The 12,172-nt window shown below is 51.9% G+C and overlaps 1 protein-coding gene across 1 annotated transcript in view; it reads right to left on the bottom strand.

Annotated features, from left to right (window-relative positions):
- LOC133753520 (uncharacterized protein C6orf201-like) overlaps nucleotides 1-8,948 on the bottom strand; it is a 41,459-nt gene extending 32,511 nt beyond the window's left edge. The window contains exons 1-2 of the mRNA XM_062184205.1: nucleotides 8,865-8,948; nucleotides 5,732-6,829 (exon numbers count right to left, since the gene is read on the bottom strand). Coding sequence (XP_062040189.1) covers nucleotides 5,732-6,044 — 313 coding nt within the window. The 5' untranslated portion in view covers nucleotides 6,045-6,829; nucleotides 8,865-8,948. The remainder of the gene's footprint in view (nucleotides 1-5,731; nucleotides 6,830-8,864) is intronic.
- Nucleotides 8,949-12,172: the final 3,224 nt, after the last annotated feature.

The following is a 12,172-nucleotide window of genomic DNA, read 5'->3' as shown; positions in this document are numbered from 1 at the left end:
TGGAAGAAAACACATAAAACAATGGGAAGACCGTCCATGTTCATGGATTGGAAAAATAGTGTTGAAACATCCACACTCCTCAAAGCAATGTACAGACTCGTTGCAGTCCGCATCAAAGTAACTGTCACATTCACAGAAATAGAAAAAAAACTCCTAAAATTCATGTGGAAGCGCAAAAGACCCTGAATAGCCAAGGCAATTTTGAGCAAAAAGAGTAAATCTGGAAGCATCACAACGCCTGATCTGAAGACACCCTGCAGAGCTACTGTAACACAAAACACAGCCTGGTGATGGCATCAAAAACGATCCACAGATCAGCAGAACAGAACAAAGTTCCTAGAAACAAATGTACGCATCTGCGTAGACTGACTTTGAGAAGAAGGACAGGCTCCTCAATGCATGGTGCCGGGGAAACCAGACGTCCACAGAACAGGGAGCTTGGTCCTCCCCTCCACTTTCGCCTAAACGAAAACCAACTCAGAATGGATCAAAGACCTGAAGGTGAGGCCAAACTGTGCAGAAAGCGTGGGGGAAACCCGTCAAGACATTGTTGATGTAATGATCTTGTGGATAAGATCCCAAAACCACAGACGTCAGTGCAAAACTCAATAGAATCACATGCAGCGAACTAAGACGCTCCTGCACAGCAAACAATCTCAGAGTGAAGAGAGCCTCCAGCATGAGAGAAAACATGTGCAAACTGTTCTCTGACAAAGGAATGATCTCTGGACTATATAACACACTAAACTGAACAAAACCCAAATACTGCAATTAAGAATGAGCCAATGAAAATGAATAGACATTTTTCAAAGAAATAAATTCGAATGGCCAACAATGAAAAAGTGCTCAAATTATCAGAGAAATGCACATCAAAGCCTCAATGGGATATCATCTTACCCTAGTTAGAACGGGCATTTTCCTCTTTTTTTTTTTTTTTTTTTTTACAGGCAGAGTGGACAGTGAGAGAGAGACAGACAGAAAGGTCTTCCTTTGCCGTTGGTTCATCCCCCAATGGCCACCGCGGCCAGCGCACTGCGCTGATCCGAAGGCAGGAGCCAGGTGCTTCTCCTGGTCTCCCATGGGGTGCAGGGCCCAAGGACTTGGGCCATCCTCCACTGCACTCCCGGGCCACAGCAGAGAGCTGGCCTGGACAGGGGCAACCGGGACAGGATCGGTGCCCCAACCGGGACTAGAACCCGGTGTGCCGGCGCCGCAGGCAGAGGATTAGCCTATTGAGCCGCGGCGCCGGCCATGAACGGGCATTTTCAAAAGACAAAGAACAGGCCGGCGCCGCGGCTCAACAGGCTAATCCTCCGCCTTGCGGCGCCGGCACACCGGGTTCTAGTCCCGGTCGGGGCACCGATCCTGTCCCGGTTGCCCCTCTTCCAGGCCAGCTCTCTGCTGTGGCCAGGGAGTGCAGTGGAGGATGGCCCAAGTCCTTGGGCCCTGCACCCCATGGGAGACCAGGAGAAGCACCTGGCTCCTGCCATCGGAACAGCGTGGTGCGCCGGCTGCAGCGCTACCGCGGCGGCCATTGGAGGGTGAACCAACGGCAAAAAGGAAGACCTTTCTCCCTGGCTCTCTCTCACTGTCCACTCTGCCTGTCAAAAACAAACAAACAAACAAACAAACAAAAAAAGACAAAGAACATAAATGGGTGTCGAGATGTAGGGAAAATGGAACTCTTACACATTGTTAGTGGGACCGTAAATTTGTGCTGCCTTCAAGGAGAACAGTATGGAGGCTTAAAAAAAAAACAAACTAAAAACAGAGCCACCATAGAATCCAGTTATATAAGGAAATGAAATCAGCATCTCAAAGAAATAGCGTACCCCATGCTTGTTACTGTACTAATCACAACAGCCAGGCTAGGGAATCAGCCTAGGTGCCCATCAGCAGATGAATGGATAGCGAAGTGCTATATATACGCACAGAATATTCTTCAACCATTGAAAACGATATCCTGTCATCTTCAGCAGAACAGATGGAACAGGAGGACATTATGTCAAGTGAAATAAATCACAGAAAGACACACAGCACATGTTCTCCTTCATATGCGGAAGCCAGGTTAGGTCAGTCTGAACACAACACATGGATTACTAATCTGGGAAGGGGGGGTGGAAAGGGAGAAAAAGGACTTTGGCTAACAGGCACCAAGAAACAGTTAGACACAAAGACTAAGTTCTGATAGTCCACAGCATAGGGGTGACTGCGGTTCCCAATAACTCATTGTACATTTTGTAAACAACTAGGAAAGAGGAGCTTGGGGGCCGGCACTGTGGTGAAGCAGGTAGAGCTGCCGCCTGCAGGGCCGCCATCCCATGTGGGCACTGGTTCAAGTCTCAGCTGCTCCACTTCTGATCCAGCTGCCTGCTAATGGCCAGGGAAAAGCAGTGGGAAAAGGCCCAAGTGTTTGGGTCCCTGCACCCATGTGGGAGACATCCAGGAAGTTCCTGTCCTGGCTTTGGGCTGGCCAGCCCCAGCTGTTGAATCATCTGGGGAGTGAACCAATAGATGAAGATCTCTCTCTCTGTAACTCTGCCTTTCAAATAAATGAAGTTAAAAAAAAAAAAAAAAAAAAAAAGGAGCTTCTTGGCTATGGCCTGGGAAAGCAGTGGAAGATACAGCCTGCACCCTGCACCCTCGTGGGAGACCCAGAGAAAGCTCCTGGCTCCTGGCTCCTGGCTTTGGGTTGGCTCAGCTCCAGCCATTGTGGCCACTTGGGGAGCGAATCAGCGGATAGAAGACCTGTCTCTCTCTCTCTCTCTCTCTCTCTCTCTCTCTCTCTCTCCTCTGCCTCTGTCTCTCTGTAACTCTGCCTTTCAAATAAAGAAATAAATATTTTAAAAAGAGAGAAAGAGGGAGAAACTTCAAGAGCATGACCTGGAGAAGTGGACTGTGTGCCCTAACATCTGAGGTGCTCAGTTCCTAGGCACGGCTTAATTACCACAAACTCGGTGACCTGTAACAGACTTGGTGCGCCACAGTTCAGGAGACTGAGAGCTGCGAATCAAGGTGTCAGCAGGGCCGTGCGCCCTCTGAAAGCTCTCTGCAGAATCATTTTTGCCTCTTCCTATTTTCTGGTGTTTGCCAGAAATCCAGGGCTTGTGGGCGCATCACTCCTGTCTTTGCCTCTCATGTACCATGGCCATTTCTCCCCGTGTTTCTGTCTTCTAACGACACCGCCAACAGCAAAGTGAGAAGCTGTTCTACTCCAGTATGAGCTCATGTCAACTTAATTTTACCCGTACCTGCAAAGATGCATTTCTAAATATGATCACGTTCTGGGGTACTGGAGTTGCCACTTCAGTACTTCTTCCTGGGGGGCACAGTTCAACCTTATACCCAGAAGCACCTAGTGGTGAGATCCTGGGAGCTGGCTGTGTGTGGCCAAACAGCAAAGACAATGCTGGCAGCCAGTCGTATTCACCAGCTGGATGGAGGGGGTGTGGCGAACAGGGGCTCAAAGTTTCTCCAGGCCAAATGTAAACCTCTGGAAATCTGTTGGTTTTGAGCCACCCTGGCTAGGATCTCAAGAGGGTCTCTGTCAAAGAGCGAGGAACCCCCAGGGGAGGATGGGGGCCTGGCGCAGCAGCTAAGATGCCTGCATTCCACACTGGAGCCCTGGGTCCAGTCCCGGCCCTCCTGACCCAGCTTCTTACTAATGCACGCCCTGGGGGGCAGTGGACCAAGGCTCAAACAGCGGGGTCCCTGTGAGCTACCCGCGAGACCTGGATTGGGTTCCCAGTTCCAGGCTTTGGACTGGTCCGGCCTCAGCTGCTGTGGACACTGGGGGAGTGAACCTGTGGATGGAAGATAACTCCCTCTTGTTACCTCCCTTTCAAATAAATAAAAAATAAACATTGCTTTAAAAATGTGGGAAGGGGTGGAGCTATGGTCTGAATGTTTGTGCGCCCCTAATTCCTAACCCCCAAGGTGATGGTAATGGGAGGTGGGGCCTTTGGCAGGGGATTTGGCCATGGGGATGGAGCCCTCATGGATGGGATTGGTGCCCTTCTACAAGAGCCCGAGAGCACCCCCTGGCCCGTGCTACCACGTGACGACACAGCAAGAAGGAGGATCTATGAGCCAGAGTCCTCACCAGAAACTGAATCTGCCTTGTTTTTGGATCTCCAGCTTCCAGACTGCGAGAAATAAAGCTCTGTGGTTATAAGGTCCCAGCCCCTGGAGGTCTGTCCCAGCAGCCCCAACTAACACAGGTGGGGTTGGAGGAAGGGGACCCCTAGCACCAATGAGACCCGCCCCCAGCAATGGGAAACAGCAAACCAACACACACAAAGCCCCAGGAGGGAAAGGGTGGGCTTTGATGGATGCCATGCCCAGGTCACCTCTGCTCTCTGGGCCCCTCCCTCCACCCTGCCAGCAGAAGCCAGGGAGCAAGAAAGGACAAGGAGCCCAGTGCCGGGCTGTGCGTTCTCCCGGCGTCTAGGCCAGGCCAGAGGGGTGCAGAGCTCACGCTGGCTGAGGGTTCCCTGCATACAACCAGGAAGCTACGACATCTGCCTGTGACTTCACCTGAAGGCGACGGACCGGAAGTCAACGGAATGGATCCAAAGGGGGACTCGTGAGAAAGAAAATTATTTCTGCTTCCTCTCTACCAAGTTCAGTTTCAATAAACAAGTAACACACATTTGAAATTGTGACAGGCTTGCAAATGCTCATATTTGAAATCAAGTAACATGTCACTGATGGGGGGGGGGCATTAATTTCCCCACATTTGTCACCATCGGCCTTTTTCAGTGGAACCAGTACGATGGCCTCCAAGTGTCCCCTGGATTTATCTTGTATTTCCCTGATGGTAGAGTGCGTGGACATTTGTGCTTATTGATGACTTGTAGTCCATCCTATGGGGTTGCCTGCCCATAGATTCACTTGTTCTAGTAGATTCCTTAGATATTTCTTGGTGTTTTGTATGTTCTTTATGTAATCTGGGTATTGCAATAGATTCACACTGCTCTGTATTCAGGGCGAGGGAGTGGTCAGACATGAATAGCCACATTTGCCGCAATGGTTTTAAATTACGACACCAACAGCTACTTTCCTTCCTAGGACTGTGGCTTAATTACTGTGGCAGCTCATACTTGGTCTGCTACCTCATGAGCACAGGTGACTACCATCAGCCGTTCTCACGCACTTCCCCACGAACAATCAGGAGACAGGCTCCGCCCAGCTCCGCCCACGGCCCAGCGATCCACTTTCCTGACCAGGTTTCAGGAGTGGCTGCCGCTCCAACCTGCAATGCCTAGCATCCAGCTGCTCTCGGGGGTGGAGCCACCATGGCAATCCAAGGAAGGGGTAGTGGGAACTAGAGCGAAGGAAGAACGCTCGAAACCTGACCTTCCACTTGGGCGTGCGCTCACTCATCTTAAAATCAAACCCAAGGCTCAAATAGTAACCGTGGTGGTATCTTCCCCCTGGGCCATCTTCCTATTAGTGTAACTTTGCCTACACAAGAGGACAGACCTCTCCTGATTGTCAACGACTGTGTAGACAAAAGGCACAACAAAAAAGCGGTGCTGAATGGCGTGCACGGATCAATTCCACTGTTCGCTCTGAGAGCAAGGCCCCAGGAGCTCGGGCCATGGGTCTCTGGGACTGTTCACGTGCAGTGTAACACACGGCTCACGTGCCATGGCTAAGGAAGGCTGTCCGTACCAAGATGAAGTACATGCTTATTAAAGAGAGTTCACAGCACCCTCTCGCCACGTACATTTTTGCTTGTCTTCTTCACTCTTGTAGGAACACAGTCTCTCCGTCAGATGACTTGGGAGCAGCACGTGGAGGTTAGACAGAGTCTCAAAGGTGCGGCACAGGACGTCAGGGTGAGCGTAGCTCTTCAGCTGGCCTGCGGCGAGGGGGGGAAACTTGAGCCCGGGGGGGTTGTTGCTGGCTGTCCCCATGCTGGCCTGCGGGGTTACAGGGGACGAAGGCCGGAGCGGATGCATGGAGAGCCTGTTGTTCCTCCTGGCTTCCTCCCATCGCCGGGACGGCTGCAGTGGAACCCACTTTCTGACCCTTTGCATTCTGAGGGTCACAATGGCCCGGATGCTGGTCTGGAACCCGGAGTGTTCACCCCGGATCGTCCAAGCGGGAGACACCAATCTGTCAAAAACGTCCTGCCGGGTCTTTCGGGGATTTTCTGCAAACTCTGGCTTCCCGATCGGACACGAATCAGTTCTGAGGGGAACGGGCACGTTCCTAAGGGCAAGGGAGCAGCCACCTGCACACCTCAGTGTTGTTTCCTCATCCGGCCTTTGGGAGGCCGTGCACCCTCCGTGTAGGCAAAGACTACAGAAGACAGAGAGAAGGAGCGAGCGCACGCAGGGGAGAGGAGCGATCCTGACGACGCCACGCGCTCCTCGCCAGAGCTGAGGGGACAGCTGTAGAGTCCCAAGCTCAGGCGATGTCCAGATTGACACAGGTGAGAAGCCAAACGGCTGTTATTCCCCCAACAAGCAGGCGCTGAAGAACACACTAACATGTCCCGCTATGGAAGCCACTCTGCGCTGCAGGCCAGAGAGCGGACGGCAGGGGTGGGCATCCCGGGCTGCAGCTGAGTTCCACTTGGGGTGTCGCATTCCATACTGCAGTGCCTGGCTCAAGTCCCAGCCCCTCCCCGTTGGATCCTGCTTCCTGCAAACGCGCAGGAAGGAGGCAGCGGGCGACGGCTCACGTGTCTGGATCCGTCACCCACACGGCACTCGGGTTTCACTCCAGGCTCCCGGTTTCACCAGGCCCAACTCTGGGGATTGCAGGCATTTGGGGGATGGACCAGCAGAGGAACAATCTCTCTCGTCTCTCTCTGTCTCTTTTCAGAAAAATGAAAATAAGTACAGTTAAAAAAGAACAGAGACAATAGAAGCACTGACCAATCTTAAACTGCCAAGCTTGACAGCTCAGCACAGAGTTAGACAGAAGCTGCCAGGAACCACTCCCAGTTTTGGCCAAAATGCAAATAACAGACATTGTCATAGCTGTGCCTTAATTCCAGGCTCCGGCCCAATTCCTCACCATTACTCTACTCTGCACTGGTTAGGGAACCAAACTGTAGAACAGTTAGAACCGGGGAAGGCATGGGAGCCACGCAGGCTACGCCAAAAGCTAATAGTGCGGGCCAGCTATTACCCAACTGGAAAACCCTCAGCCGAAACCATACCAGCACCTCGACTGTAACGTGTGATACATTGGTGTCCAGAGGAGGAGATATGGAAGTTCACTTCTTAATTTTCAACTTCCAAACTTAGAAAAACTTCTAAAAATAAACAAAAAGGTACACTTTCGATACAAACCGATTTAGAATATGTTTCAGAGTAGTAAGAATCACTTGAATACAGCGTGATTCTCATGATTTCATGGGTGTTTTGGAGGGAAGGGAGTAAGTGGGGGTGAGGAGGTAGGAATATTCTGGCAGCTGGGGACGTATCCCCTGGCTTCTTTCTCCCAAGCCAAGTCGAGGCTTTACCTAAACCCTTATTTACATAAATAGGAAAGAACAGAGCACGTTTTCAGCCACTCGACATGGCAGGGGAGTGATCTGTTCAGATGTGATACTTTATGCTCTGTGCAGTGATCTGTGTTCTTTTATTTTTAAAGATAACATATTTATGGCCGGCACCGCGGCCCACTTGGCTAATCCTCCGCCTGCGGTGCTGGCACGCCGGATTCTAGTCCCAGTTGGGGCGCCGGATTCTGTCCCGGTGGCTCCTCTTCCAGTCCAGCTCTCTGCTGTGGCCCGGGAGTGCAGTGGAGGATGGCCCAAGTTCTTGGGCCCTGCACCCGCATGGGAGACCAGGAAAAGCACCTGGTTCCTGGCTTCGGATGAGTGCAGTGCACTGGCCGTAGCGGCCATTTTGGGGGTGAACCAACGGAAGGAAGACCTTTCTCTCTCTCTCTCTCTCTCTCTCACTGTCTAACTCTGCCTGTCAAATATATATTACATCTATATATTATTTATTTGAAAGAGTAACGGACAGGATGGGGGAACAAAAAGAGAGGGAGGGAAGGAGAGACTTCCCATCTGCTGGCTGACTCCCCAAATGGCCACAGCGGCCAGGGCTGGACCAGGCTGAAGCCAGGAACCAGGAACTCCACCTGGGTCTCTTAATTGGGCGGCAGGGCCCAAGCATTTGGGCCATCATCTGCTGCCCTCCCAGGTGCACGAGCAGCAGGCTGGATGAGACGTGGAGCAGGTGGGACTTCAGCGGGCAGTCCGACGTGAGACACCAGCGTGACCTGCTGTGCCCGTGTGCGCTCACTGGTTGCTCCACACAGCAAGTTATGGGATGCGCATAGCTCTCTGAGGCTGGGTGGCAGTTTAAAATCAAAGTGGGTCCCAGTCATTCACTTTCATTTTTAAATAAATTATCAGATGAATGCTTTTCTGTTTTTTTTTTTTTTTTTTTTAAATAACAAATAAGGCATCTCTCAGGAATCTGTCAAAAACAGTATTAGCTGTCATGGAAGAAGGCTGGCCAGTGCTCTGTGGCTAACTCCCTGTGAGACCCTGGTCCGACCCAGTGGGGTCTCAGCCTCTGGTGCTAAGGGTCTTTGATGGAACGAATGTGTTCTTCCGATGTACTGCTTTCCGGTTCCACTCTTCAGTGACCAACAAGCGTACTTCAAAAAGTCCACGGAAAATAGAATTAAAGGATATATGTATTTTGACGTAAAAAACTTGAAATCCACACATAACAGGGGATGTCTTCAAAAATGTTCATGGAAAATACGCATTAGGGGGCTGCACTGTGGTGCAGGCTAAGCTGTCGCCTGAGACCTATATCCCACATGAGCACCGGCTGGAGTCCTCGCTTCTCCAACCCCCAGCCAGCTCCCTGCTACTGCACCTGGGAAAGCAGCAGAGGATGGCCCACGTGCTTGGGCTCCTGGCACACGTGTGGGAGACCTGGACGGGATTCCTGGCTTCGGCTTGGCCCGGCCTGAGCTGTTGTGGCCATCTGGGGAGTGAAGCAGTAGACAGAAGATTTCCCTCTCACTGTAACTTTTTCAAATAAATAAACAAATCTTTAGATTTACGTGAACTACAGTATGAAGAAACTAGGCATGGATTTCAAAAATTGGGGGCAGGCGTCAGCCTAACCCCGTTTGAACTCTCTCTTTCCGTGAACTCTTTGACGTGCCCCTGCGTTTACCTCTCCGTGTGCCCTGTTGTTTTCGCCCAAGCAAAGCCGACGCCAGTGTCCCGTCTCACTGTGACGAGGAGTTGCTATAGAGGCCTCTCGGGCGCTAGCAGCGGATTATTAAATTAAATTGATCCCGGAGCGTATGCTTTGCTGCTTGGGCTGATCCTTGGCTCACCACTTTTAGGTAAACATCAATCCCCTTTTTCTTTTGTTCCAAAGAGGGTGGTGGTGTCTTCGAAACACGATCCCCACTCTCCCTGCCGCAGGACGAGCGAGAAGGCCAGCTGGCTTCCAGAAGACAAAGTGCCCTACAACGTTCAAAGGGAGAAGATCATCTCCAAGTTTCTCAAGGAAAGCGTCCTAAAGAGAGTGTTCCGCTCCCAGCAAATGAAGTGGCAGGCTCCCAGCGACTGGAAACACCAGCCAAGCTACACCTTTCCTTGTACCAGAAAGTAAGTTCTGAGCTTGAAACTGAAGCTGTCATTTAAAGAGAATCTGTGACGGCAGGCGAGGCCAACACGGCTCCGGGGTAGAGAACCTGAAGGGCAGAGGGCCTGGCGCTGCTCACACGGAGGGAATCAGTCTTGCAGTAGAATCAGAGTACAGGCCGGCACCGTGGCTCAGCAGGCTAATCCTCCGCCTTGTGGCGCCGGCACACTGGGTTCTAGTCCCGGTTGGGGCACTGGATTCTGTCCTGGTTGCCCCTCTTCCAGGCCAGCTCTCTGCTATGGCCCGGGAAGGCAGTGGAGGATGGCCCAAGTGCTTGGGCCCTGCACCCGCATGGGAGACCAGGAGAAGCACCTGGCTCCTGGCTTCGGATCAGCGAGATGTGCCGGCCTCAGCGGCCATTGGAGGGTGAACCAACGGCAAAAGGAAGACCTTTCTCTCTGTCTCTCTCTCTCTCACTATCCACTCTGCCTGTCAAAAAAAAAAAAAAAAAAAAAAAGAACCAGAGTACAGGAGGGGACGTGTGGCTGACGATGCCTTTGCAGTATCAGCTGCAGCACAGGCAGAGGCAGGCGCTCACCTGACGGATGTGTTCATTCTCCTTTTGGAAATACGTTCACATACCCAGCTGTCATGCTCTTTCCAGGGATAAAGCAAGGTTCTTTTTATGTTTTTGCAACAAAATGGTGGCCTCCCAAATAAGATTCTCTAAGGGAGCAAAGTGTTAGAGGTCAAATTTTTTTTTTTTTTTTGACAGGCAGAGTGGACAGTGAGAGAGAGAGACAGAGAGAGAAAGGTCTTCCTTTGCTGTTGGTTCACTCTCCAATGGCCGCTGCAGCCGGCGCACCGTGCTGATCCGAAGGCAGGAGCCAGGAGCTTCTCCTGGTCTCCCATGGGGTGCAGGGCCCAAGGACTTAGGCCATCCTCCACTGCCTTCCCGGGCCATAGCACAGAGCTGGCCTGGAAGAGGGGCAACCAGGACAGAATCCGGCGCCCCCACCGGGACTAGAACCCGGTGTGCCGGTGCCGCAAGGTGGAGGATTAGCCTGTTGAGCCACGGCACCGGCCGTTAGAGGTCAATTTTAAGACAAAGCTTCAGAGTAGGAAGAGTTGCATACAGTTTCTTAGAAAGGAATGGTAGGAACACAAGAAGGTGAGGCTACGTAAGACAAATGCTTACAGAAATGGAGCCCTGGGCCGGGTCAAGAGTGATCGGCCGCTCCTCAAGGACAAAGCAGTTTCTGAAAAGAAAAAAGAACAGACCAGAGAGAGAAGCCAACCACTAATTACAAAGCGCTCATAACATGTCGTGTATGTTATTAAAATAATGTCCCAAGTTTCTGAAGACTTGGGCACAGTGACACTGGACAAGATTCTGTGGTTCCATGGAAGGGAGCCATGATCTTGGCAACACTGAAAGAAAAAGTAAAAGAAGTGGGGCCAAGGAATGGGTAATATCACAATGTGGAAATTCGGGCAGTTAGGCTCCGGGGTTGGGAAACCACATCCTTTATCAGAGTATCTGGGTTCAAGACCTAGCTCTGCGCCCAGTTCCAGCTTCCTGCTCGTACACACCTTAGGAGGCAACAGGCAATGAGAAGTGGGTCCCTGCCACCCACATGGGAGACCTGGATTGAGTTCCTGGCTCCTAACTTTGGCCTGGCCTAGCCCCAGCCCCAGCCCCAGCTCTTATGGGCATGTGGCCGAGCGAATCAGAAGATGGGAGCGCTCTCTCTCTCTCTCTCTCTCTCTGGCTCCAAAATAATACATTTTGAAATTTCTCAAAAGAAAAAAAGCACTGTGGAAGGTAGACAGAAGTAAAAACTTTTGCCTGCAGAATGATCAGAAACTAAGAAAAGTTGTGTAATCCCGCCCAGTGGGAAGGAAGGTGCCTTCCCAAGCGGTCACTAGTGGTCAGTACTGCTGCCTTTGTCACGGCAGGGAGGAGACAGGTGGGCAGCAGGACGTGCTGAGTGGAACGGCTGCGTGCCCGGCCCAAGGCTGGCCTTCTTGCCTGATTTCACGCGCCTCCACTGTCGTGAGCGGGAGTTTGCTAAGTGCTGTGGAATGCAGGGGGCCCGCCTTATCCTACGTCATGTCTGAAAGCATGGCTGCACTCTGGATTGGGTAAAGAGTGCAGGTTTAAGGCAAGGCGAGCCTGAGTTTAACCCTAAAAACTAAATTCTGGGCAGGGCCTTGGGATGGCCTGGAAGGAAAGTACCTTCTCTGAGGCCAAGGACTAGTCCTAAAGCTGGACCTGGGCTACCATGGGGAGCGGCTACCATCCAGCTCCTGGCTGGGTGAGGGCCAAGCCAGACCCTTTTACTGCTCGTCAGCGCAGCCTTCCCCGCCAGCGTCAGCAAGAAGCAGCCGTGATTTTGATCCTGATGTCAAAGCTTTCAAGAGTCTCCAGGGAAAGGAGGGACAGCGGAGTGGGGCGGTCACAGGTGCTCTCAGGAGTGGGAGGATCTAGGAGATGCACCTACGGGCAGCACATCCCAGAGGGACACCGGGGCATCGGGCATCAGTCAGGGCTCTGAGACAAAGGGAGAGAGGAGGAACCA

The sequence above is a fragment of the Lepus europaeus genome, chromosome 3 (assembly GCF_033115175.1).
Source record: "Lepus europaeus isolate LE1 chromosome 3, mLepTim1.pri, whole genome shotgun sequence".
In the NCBI taxonomy this organism is placed as follows: Eukaryota; Metazoa; Chordata; class Mammalia; order Lagomorpha; family Leporidae; genus Lepus; species Lepus europaeus.
The sequence above is the reverse complement of the archived record's forward strand: the minus strand, read 5'-3'. Positions and strand labels throughout refer to the sequence as shown.